This window comes from Dendrobium catenatum, unplaced genomic scaffold (genome assembly GCF_001605985.2).
Source record: "Dendrobium catenatum unplaced genomic scaffold, ASM160598v2 fragScaff_scaffold_362, whole genome shotgun sequence".
NCBI lineage: Eukaryota > Viridiplantae > Streptophyta > Magnoliopsida > Asparagales > Orchidaceae > Dendrobium > Dendrobium catenatum.
In genome coordinates this window covers 366032-383705 of record NW_021318824.1, presented here as the reverse complement: position 1 = coordinate 383705, position 17674 = coordinate 366032, and the positions used below count along the sequence as shown (strand labels likewise).

The following is a 17674-nucleotide window of genomic DNA, read 5'->3' as shown; positions in this document are numbered from 1 at the left end:
AGCAGACGTCAAGGTGAATAGGATGCGCTCGACATAGTCGTCAACAATGTCGTCGATTTCCAAATTGAGGTTGAAGAAGGGAGATTGTAAAATATCCACTAAGCCATGATGGTCGTAGATGAATTCGTAGTCAAGCTCAGGATTGGCCATCCATGGAGGGAAGTAGACCAAGTAATAGTGTATCTTCTTCCTTGGGTTGTACGTGTAGCAAGGGAGTAGGGAGGTAATGGAGGAGAAGGGATGGTGGGTTTAAACCAAGACTAGGGGAAGGGCCAACTTTGAACTCAGATTTTTGTTAGTTTGGTGGAAGGGACATAAACTAAAATATGAAATTTAATTTCAGAATTTTAGTATGGAAAGGAGAGGGTAAATTTGAAATTTGAATGTCGACTAATTGAGGATTATGTGGGGCGGCTTTCCTTGGGGAGAGGGCTTTACTTGAGGGCCTTAATGGGGAGGAGTTAATTAGGGAGAGAGGGAGAGATGGGCCGGCCTAATGGGGAGGGGAAAATATGTCCACATACAATGTATGTGGGCCCATGCATTAATGGTTGATGGGAAAATTAAATATGAAATTTAATTTCAAATTGAGGGGATTAAGGAGGTTTTCTAAATTAGATTTATCAATTAAGAAATAATTTGAAATTCAAATACTTTTGAATTCAAGTTAAGAGACTTTCCAAATCAATAATTGGATGCTTTAGGAAAGTGTTTATAAGGCAATTTGAATTTGAAATCAAGGGTTTGGAGCTAGGTAGGCAACCGACTAGAGATGTGGTTGGGTGGGTTGGCTGTTAGGGGAGGGAAGGTGGGTCTTGGGTTCAGTGGGGAGGGATTGACAGTGGAGCTAGGGTCATGGGTTGGATGCGAGAAGGGGATGCCTGTTATGGAGGAGATGGAGGGGAAGTTGACCGGCGGTTTTGGGGTGGAGTTGGGAGAAGGCCAACGGGTATGAAGAGGAGGAGGAGTTGGCTGGTGGTGGGAAAGAGAGGAAGTGGAATAGATAATAAACATGGATACAAACCGCGAGCCCAGCCTCTACTGGCAGCTGATGGGTGTTGCTTGGCCCTCTCCTAGGGTTCTCTCTGCTCTCAAGAGCTCACAAGAAAACAAGGAACCAAAAGTTGATATTTTCATTAATCAATCATTAACCCAATACAATGACTAAAGCCTTAATATATATGCCTCAAAAATTAAAAAAATAAAATAAAAGACTCAAATACCCTCAGGGTTACAACATAAAAGAAATCCCTCACAGGGGTAAAATGCAAAGACTGAAATATAAATAGAAGAAATACATAAATACTTCCTAAATAGAGACTCTGAATCGTAGCCGTTAATTTATGATTCTTCCGATGGTAGACAGGTCAAAATCTCCTGATGATGTCCCCATCATATAAATATTTAAAATTTATGATTACATGTCATTCTATTTTGATCGTTTTTCTTATATTCTAGATGTAAGAACATATAGAACTTATTACTCTTTTTTTATTTCCAAGCCTAATGACTATACTAAATATCCAAGCATCTAGGCCCTAAATGCCAAATGCTTTCATCTATTCAAAGAACTTTTTTTTTCTTTTCAACCTCTTTACTTGATTTGATAATCTATTCAAAGAACTTAATATTGAATAATGATTTAAAATTGTTTCATGGAATGTATAAAATTTGATGACAAGAGAGAAATAAAAATAATGTAATGAGACACATAAGTGTAGAAGTATTGAGCACATTCTTATTAATAGATAACACAAACATGATAATTAATATAATAAGATTATACTGAAAAGGCACCACAAAAATGGCAAATAATTTATTGATTTAGAGGAAGCTAATAATAGAACCTCATGGTGATATTAAGTGTTAAAAGTAACTCATATTTTTTAAATAGCAAGAGCTTGGAAAAGGTAATTAAGCAAGTAAAAATATCACCTTAATATTCATTACCTATATGAGATTTTTTATCAAATTGCCTCTCTTTATCAGTACATATTCTTGTCCATTTGAAGTAGTGTTGTGCCCTTTATTTGTTTTTTTACCTTAGAACTGAGCCATCTCTACATTCCATAATCAATGCCCTTCATGATCTTTACACTCACATGCACATGCCAGCTTTCACCTCCTTCCTTATTTTAGCCTATTCCTCTCAAGCACCTTTAAATGGAGGGCCTAGCTAGTTTTTTTTTTAATAAAATCCAACATAGGGGCATACTCGTTAATTTAAATAAAGGGATATATGTTCTTACAAGGGGACCTAAAGCCACTAAGACTCAAAGAACTACAATCGAAGCACAACAAAACCTAATAGCATAAGATCCCTACTAAATACAATAAAACCTAAAGAAAAAGCTAAGCAGCAAATGGCGCACCATTCATACTACATGATCATGAAGCAATAGTAATGCTCTTTCTTTACAAGTTCATTAAATTTATATTCCTTCCTATTTTAAACACCTGACTCTTCATATTCTCATCTCCTTCTAAGTAGTCTATTCCCAATTATCTCATAGTGGTATACTGGTATAAGACACTATATAAAAATCGCCCATTACCGGTGGAAATCCCTAATTTTTTTATGGAATTGGATGTTTCTAACAACTTTCTGATGAAAAATATTCCGCCGGTAAAAGCTGTGTAGAAAATGAAATGTGACAACATTTTTTCCACCGGAATTCCAGTGGTTTTTTGGCAGATTCTGATTTTGTTGAGAACAACGGATAGAGTGGCGGAAAATAGCCAATCGTCGCAAAATTTTTTTGGTAACATTATAGACAATGAAGCTGCTGAAAAAGCCTGCCAATAATATATGCCAAAAAATTTTGGTGTCTTTTCACCCTTTTTTTTTTTTGCATTTTGTTACACCGCCTTGTATCAAAAGTTTCCGACAGAAATTCCGCTGGAAAGCCACCAAAAGCCTATAGAATTACTAAGAAAAAATGGAAGCCCCTTATTGTTCCACTATAACATTTAGGTTATAAACGTGCAATAGTTAATGGATGTATACACAATAATATATATCATCATACAACGTTACTACTTAAAACAATATAAAACCATTCAAAATATAAGTCTAACAACCTCAAAATTCAATTATTCAACATAAAAACTATTCAATTAAGTTTCCAAAACCCAACAATAAGTTCACTAAACCACTATAATAACTAAAACACAATAGTAAGTTTTTAAAATAAGTTCTTTAAACTACTACAACTTAAACATTAAGTTCTCTAATTATTTTTTGTCTCCTCGGTCCCCTCTGCTTCATGCTCAGGTTGCTAATCATTTTTCTTTCTATTTTGGCTTAGATATGATTGCAGTTTTGCATGTATCTCAGTTTGTTGTGTCAACATGTTAGCATATATCTATTTTATCTCCTCTATCTCTTTGGTGAGAGCAGTAACCCTCTGGATGACGATATCATCAACTCCACTATCACCAAAAGATGTTGAGATGGATGCATTGGTCTCATATGCATATGCCTGAGAATCTAATCCATACACCCTTCCCTTCTGTCTCTCTCTAATAGCTTGTGACCACGTGTGGTACTCAGAGTATTGCGTCGATCCTGAAGATGATCCCAAAGCAGTAGTAGCATGGCCCTCTCAACGTTATACAAAATTATCTTGTGAGAAACTAAGTCCATAAAATTTTATTTGCAGCTTGTTTTATTATCTCATCTTGGTGAACTCAGGGGTTGCTCAAGCTCTGGTCAAATCACCGCACACCCCCTCTCCAAGTCATAATAGATACTCCATGAACCTTCTAATATGTGTGAACATATCCCTAAGATGAGTTGAGCATCTTTTTCAAAATTAATTCTGATCCTCACACTATGCTCACACAATAATTTAATATATTTCTATACAACATTGGCATAATTAACAATATTAATATAAATGCAATAACAAATGTTAAGTAATGTCAAAAATATATGCATGAAATTCTCTGAACCACATATTCCTAACTTTCTTTGGAATTTTCTTTCAAGATAAATAATGAGCATCATATATGCTTTGTATTTTATCTCAAATCTTATGGGTGGCCTGCCTCCTGCCTCACAGGATTAAACTTGCAAATACTAATCTTTTTCATTTACATAGTAGATGAAATTACAAAATTTAATAACTAAATGAACTTATGTATCATCGAATGGGTGCGGAGCAGCTGTCAGATTCTTCTTTGGGAGAAAATCTGTGAAAATGAAGAAGAGAGGCAAGTTGGTGCTAAATAGGGCATTTTTTGATGAATTGTTTTCTTCAAAAATAAGTACTTGTCACCAGCAAGCAATCCGACAGAAAAAATGACAAGAGTAGCAAAACATCGACATAAATTTAAGCAAAAAATTGCCATCGGAATTTCTACCGATATTTGATAATTTTCCTGCAGTTAGAGTATGAATATCATAGTAGGTGTTTTTGTTATAAATATTATGGGCAATGTCTTCCTCCATTTATGACTCACTCTTCCACCTCACTTTATCTATGGCCAATTTTATAACCCGAACTTTAGTCTTGGTTGGCTACCACCTCCATGCATAATATGTCAAATCTAAAACAACCAAATCAAATGGTTTAATAAGTTGGGTTCAATTTTTTTAAAAGCTAATGTTATGCACACACTTTTTTTTTATGAAAATTAATTAAATTTTCTAAAATATCACTGGTGATTGGGTCGCTAGGTCAACTTAATGTATTGAAATTATGGAATATTGATCAGGTTGATCACGCATGCCCATTCACACCTCGAGCCTAAATTAAATTATCAAACTTAACTATCACAATATTAAAGTACTTATGATGCCCTCCTTGATCCCATATATCTAATAGATAAATATTTGTTATATGTTGACAATCTTAAAAGAAAATTGCTTCTAAGTGCACAATATATATTATTTAGCACCATAGACTATAAAAGAGTATAAAGGTGGGGATTCACCCTGAAACACATGAGTTCTTTCAACTACAATTGGATTGAGTGTTATTATTCTTTCATGTATAGTTTTATTTTAAATATCTAAATCTTTTATAATGAAAAGATTGAGACTTTTTTTCAATCTATACTCTAATGTACTAAGATTTATCTACTTACAAATCATCCATGGAGATTAAGTGTTTGAAGGATTTATTTGTTATCTATAATTATGTCTACTTTTATTTTTAATTAATTACTTCCCTCGTTTCTTTCTTCTATCTTTCTTACTTTGACAATTCTTCTATCTTTTATATTCAAAATATTTTGAAGTTTAAAACTTGACCTTGTTCGAATTAAACTTTAAATTGACTACTCAAATTGTGATAATTTTCTTTGCTTGAGATAGGTGAGTTCCCAATAATTTTTAAAATTTATTGATTTTTTTTATTATTGTCTCAATGTAGCCAGATTTATTTGGTAGATTAGATAAAATTATCTCCTTCACTCACTGATCGCTCCAAAAAAAAATCTTTTAAAATAAAAATGCGAACCCCGCTCTTACGAACTTATGATTCCCTTTTAATTTTTTCGGAGGTAGATTGAGTTTGATATTTAACTAGATTTTCCCTGAGAGTAATATCAGAGTATATTTAGATCTGAGTTCTACTTCCTATGAGTACAAGCCCTCATAGTTAAATACATCTCCTAACGCATTAGAAGAGCACTCTCAATTAAGGATTAAATATACATAACTTCATGCAAGGAGTGTGTGAATGTGCAATAGAGATTTAAATTTAGTTATGGGGAGGATGAAGGTACACCCGATAAATATCCCATGGTTCCGTCATCCTGGGCATACCGTGGGTTTAGTATGCCAACACTAACAACTATTGATTGTAGTGTCAAGGAAATTTGATTAGCAGCCATGGGTTGCCTCCTTTCAGGGATCCCGAGTATACTGAAGTGACGATTTGTGAATTTTAATTTAATTTAGCTTAGTTTGGGTTGGGGCTTATGGCTTCCTTAGAAGTTGCCCGTTAATTTGTTTAGTTTGGAGGCTTATGGCTCCAATTAGAAGTTGCTCGTTAATTTGTTTAGTTTGGGGCTTATGCCTCCAATTAGGAATTGCCCGTGTGACTAGATTTGGATAGGGGCTTATGACTTCCTTAGAAGTTGCCCTAATAGTGAGACTTACGACCTCTTTTAGAGGTTGCCCGAAGAAATTTTTGGTTGGGTAGGTCTTATGACTTCCTTAGAAGTTGCCTAATGACAGGTCTTACGACCTAGCTCTGTAAGCTAAGTGGCCCAAAGAGTGGGTCTTACAACCTAGCCCTTTTAGACTAGGATGCCCGTTGTGGTTTGATTTTTGGGTTTAGGTTCGTTCACTTAGAAGTTCTCTAACATACGGGTCTTACTGCATCACTTAGAAGTAGCCCAGGTGGCGGGTCTTACAACTTAGTCATATAGCTAGGCTAAGATGCCCAATTAAGGGGTCTACAGTTAGGTTGCTTTCTAACTATTACCCCTAAAGACTGGACTTAGGGCTTTCATTGAATGTAGCCATGTGAATTTTAAGAGTATCGTTTCCTTTAATAGATATACTTAGTGAAATAATTATTCATAGGAATTACTACTTCCATTAGAAGTAACCTATAAGACTTAGATAAGTGGGGATGTAACTTTACACACTTCCCCATCTCAACACATGTTTTAGTGTTTCATAGCAGTTCTACTTTCACCATTAGCTTTCATTGCTTGTTTCAACACTAGCCTTGCTTACAGTAGCAGTTTTATTTACTCACAGTGTTAGCTCTCCTTTTTTTTATCAGTACTAGTTTTGTTTCAATACTTACTTTATTTATATATATTGAGCTGATATTTTTGTTTGCTTTCTTTCAGGTATAGGGTACTTGTAGTAGATTGGAGAGTTTATAGATTTTAGATAGCACAAAAACATATTTTCTGAGGCTACTACTGAGTGTTGTTTCGAGAATTTGTTGAGTGCTTTGAGAGTTTGTTTTGGAGAGATGTCAGTTGGAGAGCTTTTATTAGTTTGTACATGAATTGGATTATTGGAAACATTTATTTCATGTATTTTATTTTATTTTGATTTGCATTAATTAATTAGATGAATTAACCAAATAAATTTTTATTAATTGAATTTAAGTTTTAAAATTGAATTGATTGGTTCATTAGGTTGGATTTCAAATGAATTTTAAAAAATTATTTATATGAAATTAGATTATTTGCTTAATTTGTCAATTCAAAGGTTTTATATTAACTAATTAACTGTTAGCTTTAATTAACGATTTTAATTTATCAATTTGATTCAAAATTTAATATTAGTTCAATTAACTGAGCTTTAGTTCAGAATTTGAAGTTTTAACTAAGCTTCATAATTGTATTTTATTTTTATTTTATATTTTTATATTAAATCAATTGCTTAGTTATTTGAAATTGAATTTAAAAAAAAATTTTTAGAGTTAATCGTTTGATTGGGTTGGTTATAGTTAATGAATTTAATTATTCAGTTAATTGATTTTAGGATTAGTCGTTTTGGCAGTTAACCGATTTTGTTAATTAATTAATTCAATTAGTTATTTAATTTTCAATTAAGTTTAGACTTCAGGTTTTACATTACTTTAAATATTATAATTTAAGTTTTAAAGTTTAGAATTGTCCAACCAGATGAATTTTATATAGATTCAAATTTCATTAAGTTCATTCATTAATTATTAAGTTAATTAATTATTAAATCAATTAAAGATTCAGATTAAAGTTTTTTAAGTTGATTATATCTTTCATTGAATTTAAATTGGATTTTTGAATTAATCATTTAATCATTTTTATTTATTAGTTAAGTCATACTCAATTTAATCAATTTCAAATGAAATTTATGTTTTCCAAAATCCTTCCAAAAATTTTTCTAAGCCCAAAATTTTTGAGAAAATTTCGGCAGCTTCACCGCGTCCCCTCCCCAGCGCCGGGAGATAAGGAGTGACTCTACTCGACCGGAGCAAATCAACGGCGAGGAGATTTGGTCTTCAGAAGCTTTGATTGGCGATGATTGGTTGCCGGAGATTGTCGAAGATTGCATTTCAAAAATTTGACTAAGTCCTAAATTTTTGAGGAAATTTCGACAGTCTTCCGGCGTCCCCTCCCCGACCCGATCGAGGTGAGGAGATTTGGTTTTCGATTGCTTGGATTGCTGACGGCGATGCCTCTAGTTGTTGTATATATAATACGTATTGTTTATATATATTATAAAATAGATAATGTTTAATAGTAATTACAATAGTAATTACTATTAATAACCTTCTCCCCTCTATATTATATTCACCATTTCAAGCAGCGGAAATTACAGGCACCGGCTTAGTTGGATCGGGCAAGAGGCAGACACACAGGATAGGTTGAATTAAAGCCTTCAGCCTTGCTTGAAGTCGGACACTGGTGGAGGGAGAAAACCTCGGGTGGCTCGGCGGCTTTGCTTGCGTAAATCGGAGTCGAGGCCGGAGGAGGGAAGCCAAGGTCGCGTGAGTAACTGAACCATTGGAATTGCCTTCCTAAATCAATATGAGTAACTGAATATTCTATAATGCCCAATAACTCATACGTTATCCAAATTAGTATGGCTTATATTTACATAATTTTGGCATTAATGTGTGAGTCCATGCTTAATCTGATGGCAACTTTCCTTAGTTTCCATTCAAATGGTCTTTATAAATTACTATTCATATAACCTGAGATTCTCTTTGCCATTATGCCTTTGCATTTTAGCTTCGGATTTAATATATATATATATATTGATTGATTGGCATGAATCTCAAAGCAAAAAATCAAGTTCGAAACTTCAAAATTTAAATCGGAGACCATCTAAACTCTGATTTCGACAAACTTACAGTCGAATTGAGCATCTCAAAATTTAAATATAAACCCAACGACCTCAAATCCAACTCAATCCGAGCTCAAATAGATCCAAATTGAGGACCTGAAGCGCATTTGGAATGTTCAAACAATAATTTGGATTACCAAAAGGTTTCCAAACGTGACATGTTTATAATCGAATTGAGCGGCTCGACGAGACAATTCCAACTAGCACAAGCTCGACAAATTCTTGTTCATCTCAATATACATGTCTTTTACTAAGTTATTAATATTCATGGATGAAACATATAAATTAAAAACTCATATTGGGGTTGAAAGCTTGGTATATGATCTAAACATTGATGAATTGCTCATTCCTACATAATTGGCATATATGAGTTCTACATAATTGGCGTATTTGATCTCAATTTAGTGTTTGAGGGAGTAATTCATTCAATTTTGTTATTCGAGGGATAAAATTAAAGAAATGTGATATTTTGAGACTAAATTTATAATATACTAATAGTAATGGGATTATTTTAGGCTTTTTTTTTTTCTATATTTCTAATTAGAATATTACAAATAATATTATTATAAGAAGTCTTAGAAAGTGAATTACTTCTCAACATTAAAGGGGGAACCAAGCGCTCCTTACATAGCTACTTGTAAGCAGTAGGTTAAAAGGGGAAGTGGTGGATGTTGGTTAGTACAATGTAGAGGTGTCGATTAAGATCAATAGAACTTAATAGTAAAAAATCCATAAAGTGAGAATCCTGGTACAATGGAAAGGATGAATCCATTTGGGTAACAAATAATATAAATGTAAGTTTGTCACTTCAACTTTTCATCAAGTTATAGCTCTTTCATAATATGAGCTACTTTAGCACTTAATATCACAAGGTTATATAGTTAGCTTTCTCTATATCAATAATCATATAACATTTTTGTGGTGCTTTTCCATAATCTTAATATATTTAGTATCATATAGTTGTTATCTGATAAAAAATATGCTCAAAAGCTTTTGCCATTGTATATCATTCCCTAAAATTTTCTTTCAAGTATCATAATCTCTTAAACATTCACTGATCCTTTTTTATATTTATTATTAGTATGCACACATATAGCTTTCATATAATCTTGTAATATGAACCAACCTGTTCTATCTCATTCTACCATAGCTTTGTTACACATTTCTAAAATTTTCCTTGTGTCAACTCCTTAAAGTTCATGCATATGCAAAGCTCTTTATGAAGCGACTCAATGTTAACATAATACATAATCTTGAATAAAAGAAGTGTGTGCCAATAAATAGCTCTAAATAAATATATTACTAAGTTATTTGAATATCTGAAAGCATTTAGAAAATGTAATTAACATTCAAAATTTGGATGCTTAAAAATTTAGTAAAGCAATAAGGGTTGGAAAAAATGTGAAAAATTTATACTGGATTTTATGTCAAGGGTGCAATACATGCTCAAAATAGTAGGACATTTGATAAAAAATATAGAAAATTTGTTTAAAATTTGCAAGGCAATTATTTTGTACAGCAAAATGACTTTCAAACTCACTATTTGTTCTAAGATAAAATTGCATTATCTTAGATTTCTTATCAAATGTCCTTTAATTTTAATTATTTATCTTGCACTCCTAACATATAAATGTATCATGGTGAGCTACAGTTGTAAATTTGTATAATAGTCTTAGAAAATAATTAAATATAAACTTGCTTTTTCTTAAACTAATTTATCTAGGATCTAGCTCTGAAATTGACACTCCATTAGGTGACATTGGCATAGACTTGCTTGAAGATCTGTAAGTGTCATCCTCATACACATTAAATTTTCTTGAAAGTGTACCAGTCTGGATGCCACTTCCCTTGTCAAGAAAAGCTGGTAGTGAAGGAGCTTTAAGAGTCATGGAATAGCTATTGAGCATCACAAGAACTTCTATCATGGTAGGCCTTCGAGCTGGATCCTCTTGCACACACAAAAGTCCAATATTGATGCATCTTATGAGTTCACTATTTTGATATAGTTTGCCTAAAGCTTGGTCCACAATCTCAAAGATTGTTTCCTTACTCCAATTCTCCCATACCTATTCAAAGTGAATCACCATGCATAATATTTAGAATAAAAACATGTAATATGTTTCAAAGCATCAAAAAGAAATACATACATAGCTTAAAAGGTTTTCAGAAAGCTCATCATCGAAGAATCCATTGCTACTCCTCCCTGTTATCATCTCTAAAATTAGTACTCCAAAACTAAAGACATCAGACTTGATTGAGAAATGGCCATGGATTGCATATTCTGGAGCCATATACCCGCTGTAAGAAACTCATATTTTTATGATGTTGTTACAATAAAAGAAGCAAAATTAATAAAATTCAAGATTTATTCATCTTACTATGTTCCTGCAATGCGACTTGTTATCTCGTGAGTCGCATCTCCTTTAAACAACCTAGCCATGCCAAAGTCTGATATTTTTGGGTTCATGTCTTCATCTAACAATATATTGCTAGCTTTAATATCCCTATGAATGATCTTTAGGTTAGAGTCTTCTTGTAGGTAAAGTAGGCCACGAGCAATTCCTTCTATTATCTTATATCTTTTCAACCAGTCAAGTAGTTCACTTTTTCTTGGATCTGTTCCAAAAAATATATATATTATAATAATGAGTATTGCATGAGTTAATAAAACCAATGAATCAAGTTGATGAAAGTGCAATATAATTCGAAGTTGACCTCTTTTTATATAATAATGAATAAACTGAAGTGAGATGAGAAAAACCATTGTGAAATTTTACTAAAGACGTAAGTTTGAATTTAGCAAATATGTTAAGTACTAGAATTTTACCAAAGAGAATGGTATCTAAGCTTTTGTTGGGCAAATATTCGTAAACAAGCAACTTCTCTTGTCCTTCAAGACACACACCATGTAGTCTTACAAGATTTTTATGTCGAAGTTTAGCAGCTAGAATAAATTCATTTTTTAGCTCACTAAGCCCTTGCCTTGACCTTACTGATAGCCTCTTCACTGCTATTTCTCGTCCATCGGGTAATAATCCCTAAGAAAAGATAAAAAATTAAAGATTAGTAAATTTCATTTTTGAGAGATAATAATACACTTAATTCTTATTTTTTTATTTAAGGTAGATAATGAACAATTTGCAAGTTATTTTACCCTGTAAACAGAACCAAAGCCACCTTCACCAATTTTGTTGTGTTCTGAGAAATTTGTTGTTGCTACCTCAAGTGTAGGTAGATCAAAAAATAAAGATTCAACACTTGTAATCTCCTCAACGTTACCCTCACCTATGTAGGTATACATATTTTTGAATTATTACAAAATTTTGAACACTAACATAATACTGCATAGCAAAAATATATAAAACCTAATGCAGCAATTAAATATTGCATGATTCTTTCTTCTACCTGGATTTCACATTTTGCATCATAACTTCTTTTGTCAAAGTATCCAAACATATCAAAGCCCTAAAACGTTTTAAGTATTACCTCCCATCCGCACATTAGGACTTCAACTTGTCCCCTACTATGTGAGTTCTAATGTATATGATGAATTGATTCAAATTTCACTAGTTTTATATTGCCCTATATAATTCTTAATTTTTTTTTTTTGTATATTATTATGCTTGAACACACATAATTCCTATAATAATGGGAACATGTATAAACAATGACAATACCAAATTTAGTTAAGCAACACTTTAGGTTATAAAAATCTTACGATATATCTTCATCTTTGCTTTTCTTGTCCAAAAGCACATCCCAGCTGTGGTAATGAGAACAAGCGCAACAGCTATTGGAAGGGTAATTGTCATAATATGGCCTATCATACTTTTTCCTGCATTGATATATGTAATATATTACAAGAAAAATGATTATAAAATATAAAAAATAAATTTATAAAATGAAAGCATCAAGCCAATAATAATAAATATAATGATGACAATAGTTGTAAATGAGTTCACACATCATAAAAAATGAAGATATAAATTTTTGTGGCTTGACTTAAATAAGCTTACATCTATAAGAGAGGTGAGAGTATCTAATTTACTATAAAAGAATTCATAATTATGATCAACTAGAAAGAACACACACTTGCCCTTCCAAAAATTGAAATACACCCTTGCTCAATAAGAATAGAAAAATATTAAATAAATACTAAAACTTTCTCCACTTCAGAAGTTTCTCAAAAAGTTAACACTAATTAATTGAGATGATATTTCAAACTCCTTAAATCAAAATTATTTGATTTTTTCCTCTTTTACTCTTTTTCCTCTGTCTTTCTTCTTCTTAATTCCTTCTTAACTCCATAGAAAAACTCAAAATTGACTTATAATTTCATTCTAATAAAGTTTCCATACATCAACTTATACAGTCATCAATTCATACAAGACTACATAACATATTTCTTGCAGTCTTCTTATGTAAAATACTTTATGCCTCCCACACCTTGTGATTCATCCAATAATATTGAATAAATACCTAGTAAATCACCTTACTCTTTTTTATGTTGTTATATAAGGAATTTGAGACCTGCTCCATTTTGTGATTTATTGGCTTCATAGCCATTGTTTATTTCCTTGGACATTGCTCAATGGTTTCGTTATTGTTACTAAGTTATATTCTTTTGTGGATATGTGATCTAGTATAGTTCAATTGCTTTCTTTTCCATTTTTTTGCTAGTAATGTAGGTTCGTTCTAATTGGCACTTGAGATAGGTTGATGTGTATGTAGTGTTATATCCCTTTATCAATATTATTCACCCTATAAATTATTTCATAATGAGATTTATTGTTACCCTTACATTAAATGTATGTTGGTTGCTCATTTTGCAATATTATGAATCACAATTGAGGTGATTTGGCTTACTTTCTTCTGCATTATTTTGCTATTTTATTTCAATCATTTGGCTTCAAGAGAAATATTTCAGCTCACTTATATGTTACAATGATGAGGCTTCTTTGAGTACTCAGTCCTTCTCAGTACCACCCTCACCCTCACTGCTTTATAGGAGCTATTAATTTCTCCTTGAGGTTTATCAAGTCATGTTGGTGGTTATTTTTTAAGGGACTTATCCTTTTTTATTAGGAATCTTTTTACTATTTTTTTCAGATATTTTTATCTTTATGGGGGCTTGATCTTTGTTTGATGAAGAGTTTATTTTCAATCATTATCATATGAATATCTTTCTTCTTAAGCTCTTGTTCTTCCTTGAGTTTTAATTGTTCAATTTATAGAGGACAAACAAAAATAATAAGTCTTTATCCTACTACATGAGGTCTGCTATATTACCATTTTCCTAACAAAAATTGCCACGTGCTCCTAACAAAATTTAATAAATTAGAAGCAGAAGTTCGGTAGTCAAAAAGAAAAAAAAAAATCTAAAATAAATATATTAGAAGTGAATGGTCAGCGGTCAGAAGATAAAAATATTTGATCAGACGTATAGAAAAAAAAAAGATCAGAAATATAAGATAGTGTGGTTTTATCCAATTCAAAAAGAAAATTTAAGCATCATTTGATGATTATTGCATGAAGATTCACGGTGGTTGGAAAAAAAAAAATTAATATCTTAATTTTGTATGAAGATTAATATAGATATAAATAAAAAAAATTGCAATGGAAGGGACGTCAGGTTTTTTATGTCTAAAATTTAGAAAGTAAAAAATGGGGTATGACTTAGTTGAAATTATTTTATTAGTGTATTTTATTGGATACAAATAATACCTTTCTTTATAGCAGTAAAAATCATTGATATTTTCTTTAAAAAAAAGCATTGATACAATATAATAAATGCTAATTATAGAGAATTTGTGTCATGGTGTGATTTGTAAGTGTTTGGAGGCATTGAGCTTGTCTTCAAGTGATTATTTGTAGCATAATATGTCTTTCTCTTTTCAAAGTTGACTACAAATCAAGAAATTGAGTATAAACCTAAGTATTGATTTAAGAGTCATAGTTGGTGTCGATGAAGCACATTGAGCATATAAGTGAGAGTGTTCATTGATATTGGTGGCAATAGATGACGATGAAGTTAGTGCATGTTGACACAACTAGACAATTGTGATGATGAGACTGAGGTTATACAACAGTGGTCAGAGAACCGTAATTGAGTTACAAAGGTTGGATGACCTTGCTTAGGTTACAGAAATCGAAGAATCGTAATATGATAAAGGTGGTTGCAAGACCTTAACTAAGCAATATGGAGGGAGGACCATAATAGTGTGATGGCAGATAGAGGATCAAAATCGAGCTACTTTGATTCAATATGTGATGCAATTTCGATGGTCAAATGATGATGGCATTGGTTCAACTTTTCCAATTTCATGGCGAAGAACGAATTACAATAGTTGGGCAGTTGAGCTTTATCTTATTTCAAGCCAACATTTATAGTTTTTTTAATAGGGTGATCTTTGTAAACATAACAAATTTTTAAAACATTTTATACCACGACCCATATTAATTATGTTGATCATAAATCATTTTATTCTGCATTTGGATAACTTAATGATGTCAAAATTATTAAGCATGTTCGATTCAGCTTCCTAAGATGTTTTATTTGATTATAAGCATATAAAATTTGGAGCTCAAAGTACCTCTATGAGATAAATCCGCCGGTGGATGGGTAGCATTCGGCGTTGACCAATTATTTCTAGGCGACGATGGCCACAATGGCCGCGGTGTCTGATTAGAAGAAGAAAGCTGTAGCATGGAAATGCCGTCGTAGAACTTGTAGAACTCATATCTCATAAAGCACCAAAACCCCATCACCCTTCCTCCCCTCATTCCTTTCAGCGGACCTTTGGTGATCTCCCCTACCATTCCTTGCAGGCATGTGCGGCACTCGTCTGCCGAGAGATCTCGGGTGCACTGTACCATTCCGTATATAATGTCCGCTGTCGGAAGCCTCATCTCGCCTGTGGCAACAAGCCGTGACGTATTTCTCACGGCAAGATCCGTTATGTTGTCTATCATTGCAGTTGTCAGGATTTCGAAGTGCAGCATTTGGTCGGCCGAGACGGTCATGGTGTTATACATTAAAAACTGGTTATTCATCGTTACGTCGGGGACGTAGAGGAAGTTCAGGCTGGAGTAGCGGAATAGGCAGTGGTCGTACCATATGGTGGCGTCTTTGTTGTTTGGACAGAACTGCTGGATGTTGGTAATGGCGGTGGAGATGCAGTAGCGGCAGCTGGCAGTGCCAATGTCTCCGCGGCATATGGCAAGGCCGCAGACGCGGTCTGGGCCGCTGCCGATGATGGAGGTGGCGAAGCCGGTGGTGGTGACGGTATAATAGAGACTGGAGATGAGGTGGTTGAGGTTTGTGCTGTAGGTGCTCTTGTTGATGAAGTTTCCTACACCGGTGTTGCATTTGTGGTTGAGTAGGTCTGAAGTCGCCGGATAGGAAAACAAGGATAGGAGAACAAGGAGGAGAAGGGCCATAGATTTTTTGCTGATCGTTAGCGAAAACCGTTATTATATGGCCGGAATTTTGAAAACAGAACATTTAGATGTGTTTGAAAAATCGGCAATTTCTCTCCTCTGACCGGACTGACGGGGTTGATCTTCGAAGATTTTCTGCTTCCAGAGCGCAAGAGGGAAAAAAAAATTAAGTTGAGGTGACAAGGTGTAAATCGGGATCAATCTCAGGATTAGTTTTAGTTTAAAAATTATGAATTTTTTCTAATACAAGTTTTAAAGAGTTAGAATTATCAAAATTTGACCGGCTTACAGGTTCTGCAGTTCTAGATGTGGAGAAGACTCGTGCACGGACTCTTCGTTTAGATCGCTCCATACTTCTTTGCTGAATTTTCTTCGGCATTCATCTGATGCATGCACCTGCGTTTTAGAAGATTGGTCCAACCGGCGAAGGTAGTTTTACATACGATAAAAGTAGAAATCGGGCTTTACTAATTTTCTACAGTATTTTTCAAACTTATACAACCATCACCATTAAGGAGAGTAATTAGCAACAAGGAAACATTTCACAATCATGACATTGCCAGCTGCGTTTTAGACGACGGGTCCAACCTCCCAAAGACTTTTATTAGTTTTTTTTCTCCAATTTCTTTCAAACTTAAGAACCGACTTCTTCAGTAAAGTAATCTGGCTGAGTCCTGGTGTAAACAAATTCTAATGGTAATCTTTTTTCATGACTTTACGCGGACCTCTTGTAGGGGTGTCAATTCGGGTTTGGGTTGACCCTAGCCCTAACAGGGTGAGATTTGTGTTGGGGTTTTCAACCAGTTTCAAAAATCAGGCAGGGTTCGGGTTGACCTGGAAACCCGAAAATGACCTGGCTGCCCACACTGACCGCATAGCTTGCCCTCTCTGTCGCTCATCGCATCGCTCTATCGCGTGTCGCATCGCCTGCCCGTGCTGCCTGAGATGTCGCTACCCGCGAGCCGTTGCGGCGCTACAGCTGTTGCATCTGCTGCACGACGCCGCTGCCCGCGATTCGGCGATGCCGCGTCGCATCGCCTACCACTGCTGGCCGTCATAGACCTAAAAAAACGTGATTTTTGCCGCTGCTGAACTCGAATCGGGTCAGGTTCGGATCCGAAAAACCGACCCAAATAGTGCTAGGTTTGTTCTGGGTTTGGATTTGACCCCGAACTCGACCAATGACCCGAAATTGACACCCCTACCTGAGTCTACTTTATTTTAAAAATATAAGTCAAGGTAAATTTAGAATTTTTTCCTTTAAAAAAAAAAATTATGTTTTGAAGAATTGTCTAATATTTTGGGAAGTTAGAAATTTACCTCAAGCTTTGTGTTTTTATAACTGGTTGAATTTTCATGCTTGGGTGCTTATGCATTTAAGTGCCAATGTAGAATATTTTCCATTAATCTTTTAATGAATTTTATTTT

General features: G+C 33.8%; 1 protein-coding gene across 1 annotated transcript; it reads right to left on the bottom strand.

The window, feature by feature from the left end:
- Positions 1–10252: 10252 nt before the first annotated feature.
- Positions 10253–17304, bottom strand: LOC110113060 (cysteine-rich receptor-like protein kinase 10). Its single transcript, XM_028693772.1, has 8 exons — positions 17174–17304; positions 15400–16256; positions 12525–12641; positions 11961–12091; positions 11634–11844; positions 11185–11422; positions 10954–11104; positions 10253–10872 (listed from the first exon to the last, which is right to left on the bottom strand). The coding sequence occupies exons 1-8, from the start codon at positions 17302–17304 to the stop codon at positions 10522–10524; spliced, it is 2187 nt and encodes a 728-aa protein (XP_028549605.1). The 3' UTR covers positions 10253–10521.
- Between the last annotated feature and the right edge of the window lie 370 nt (positions 17305–17674).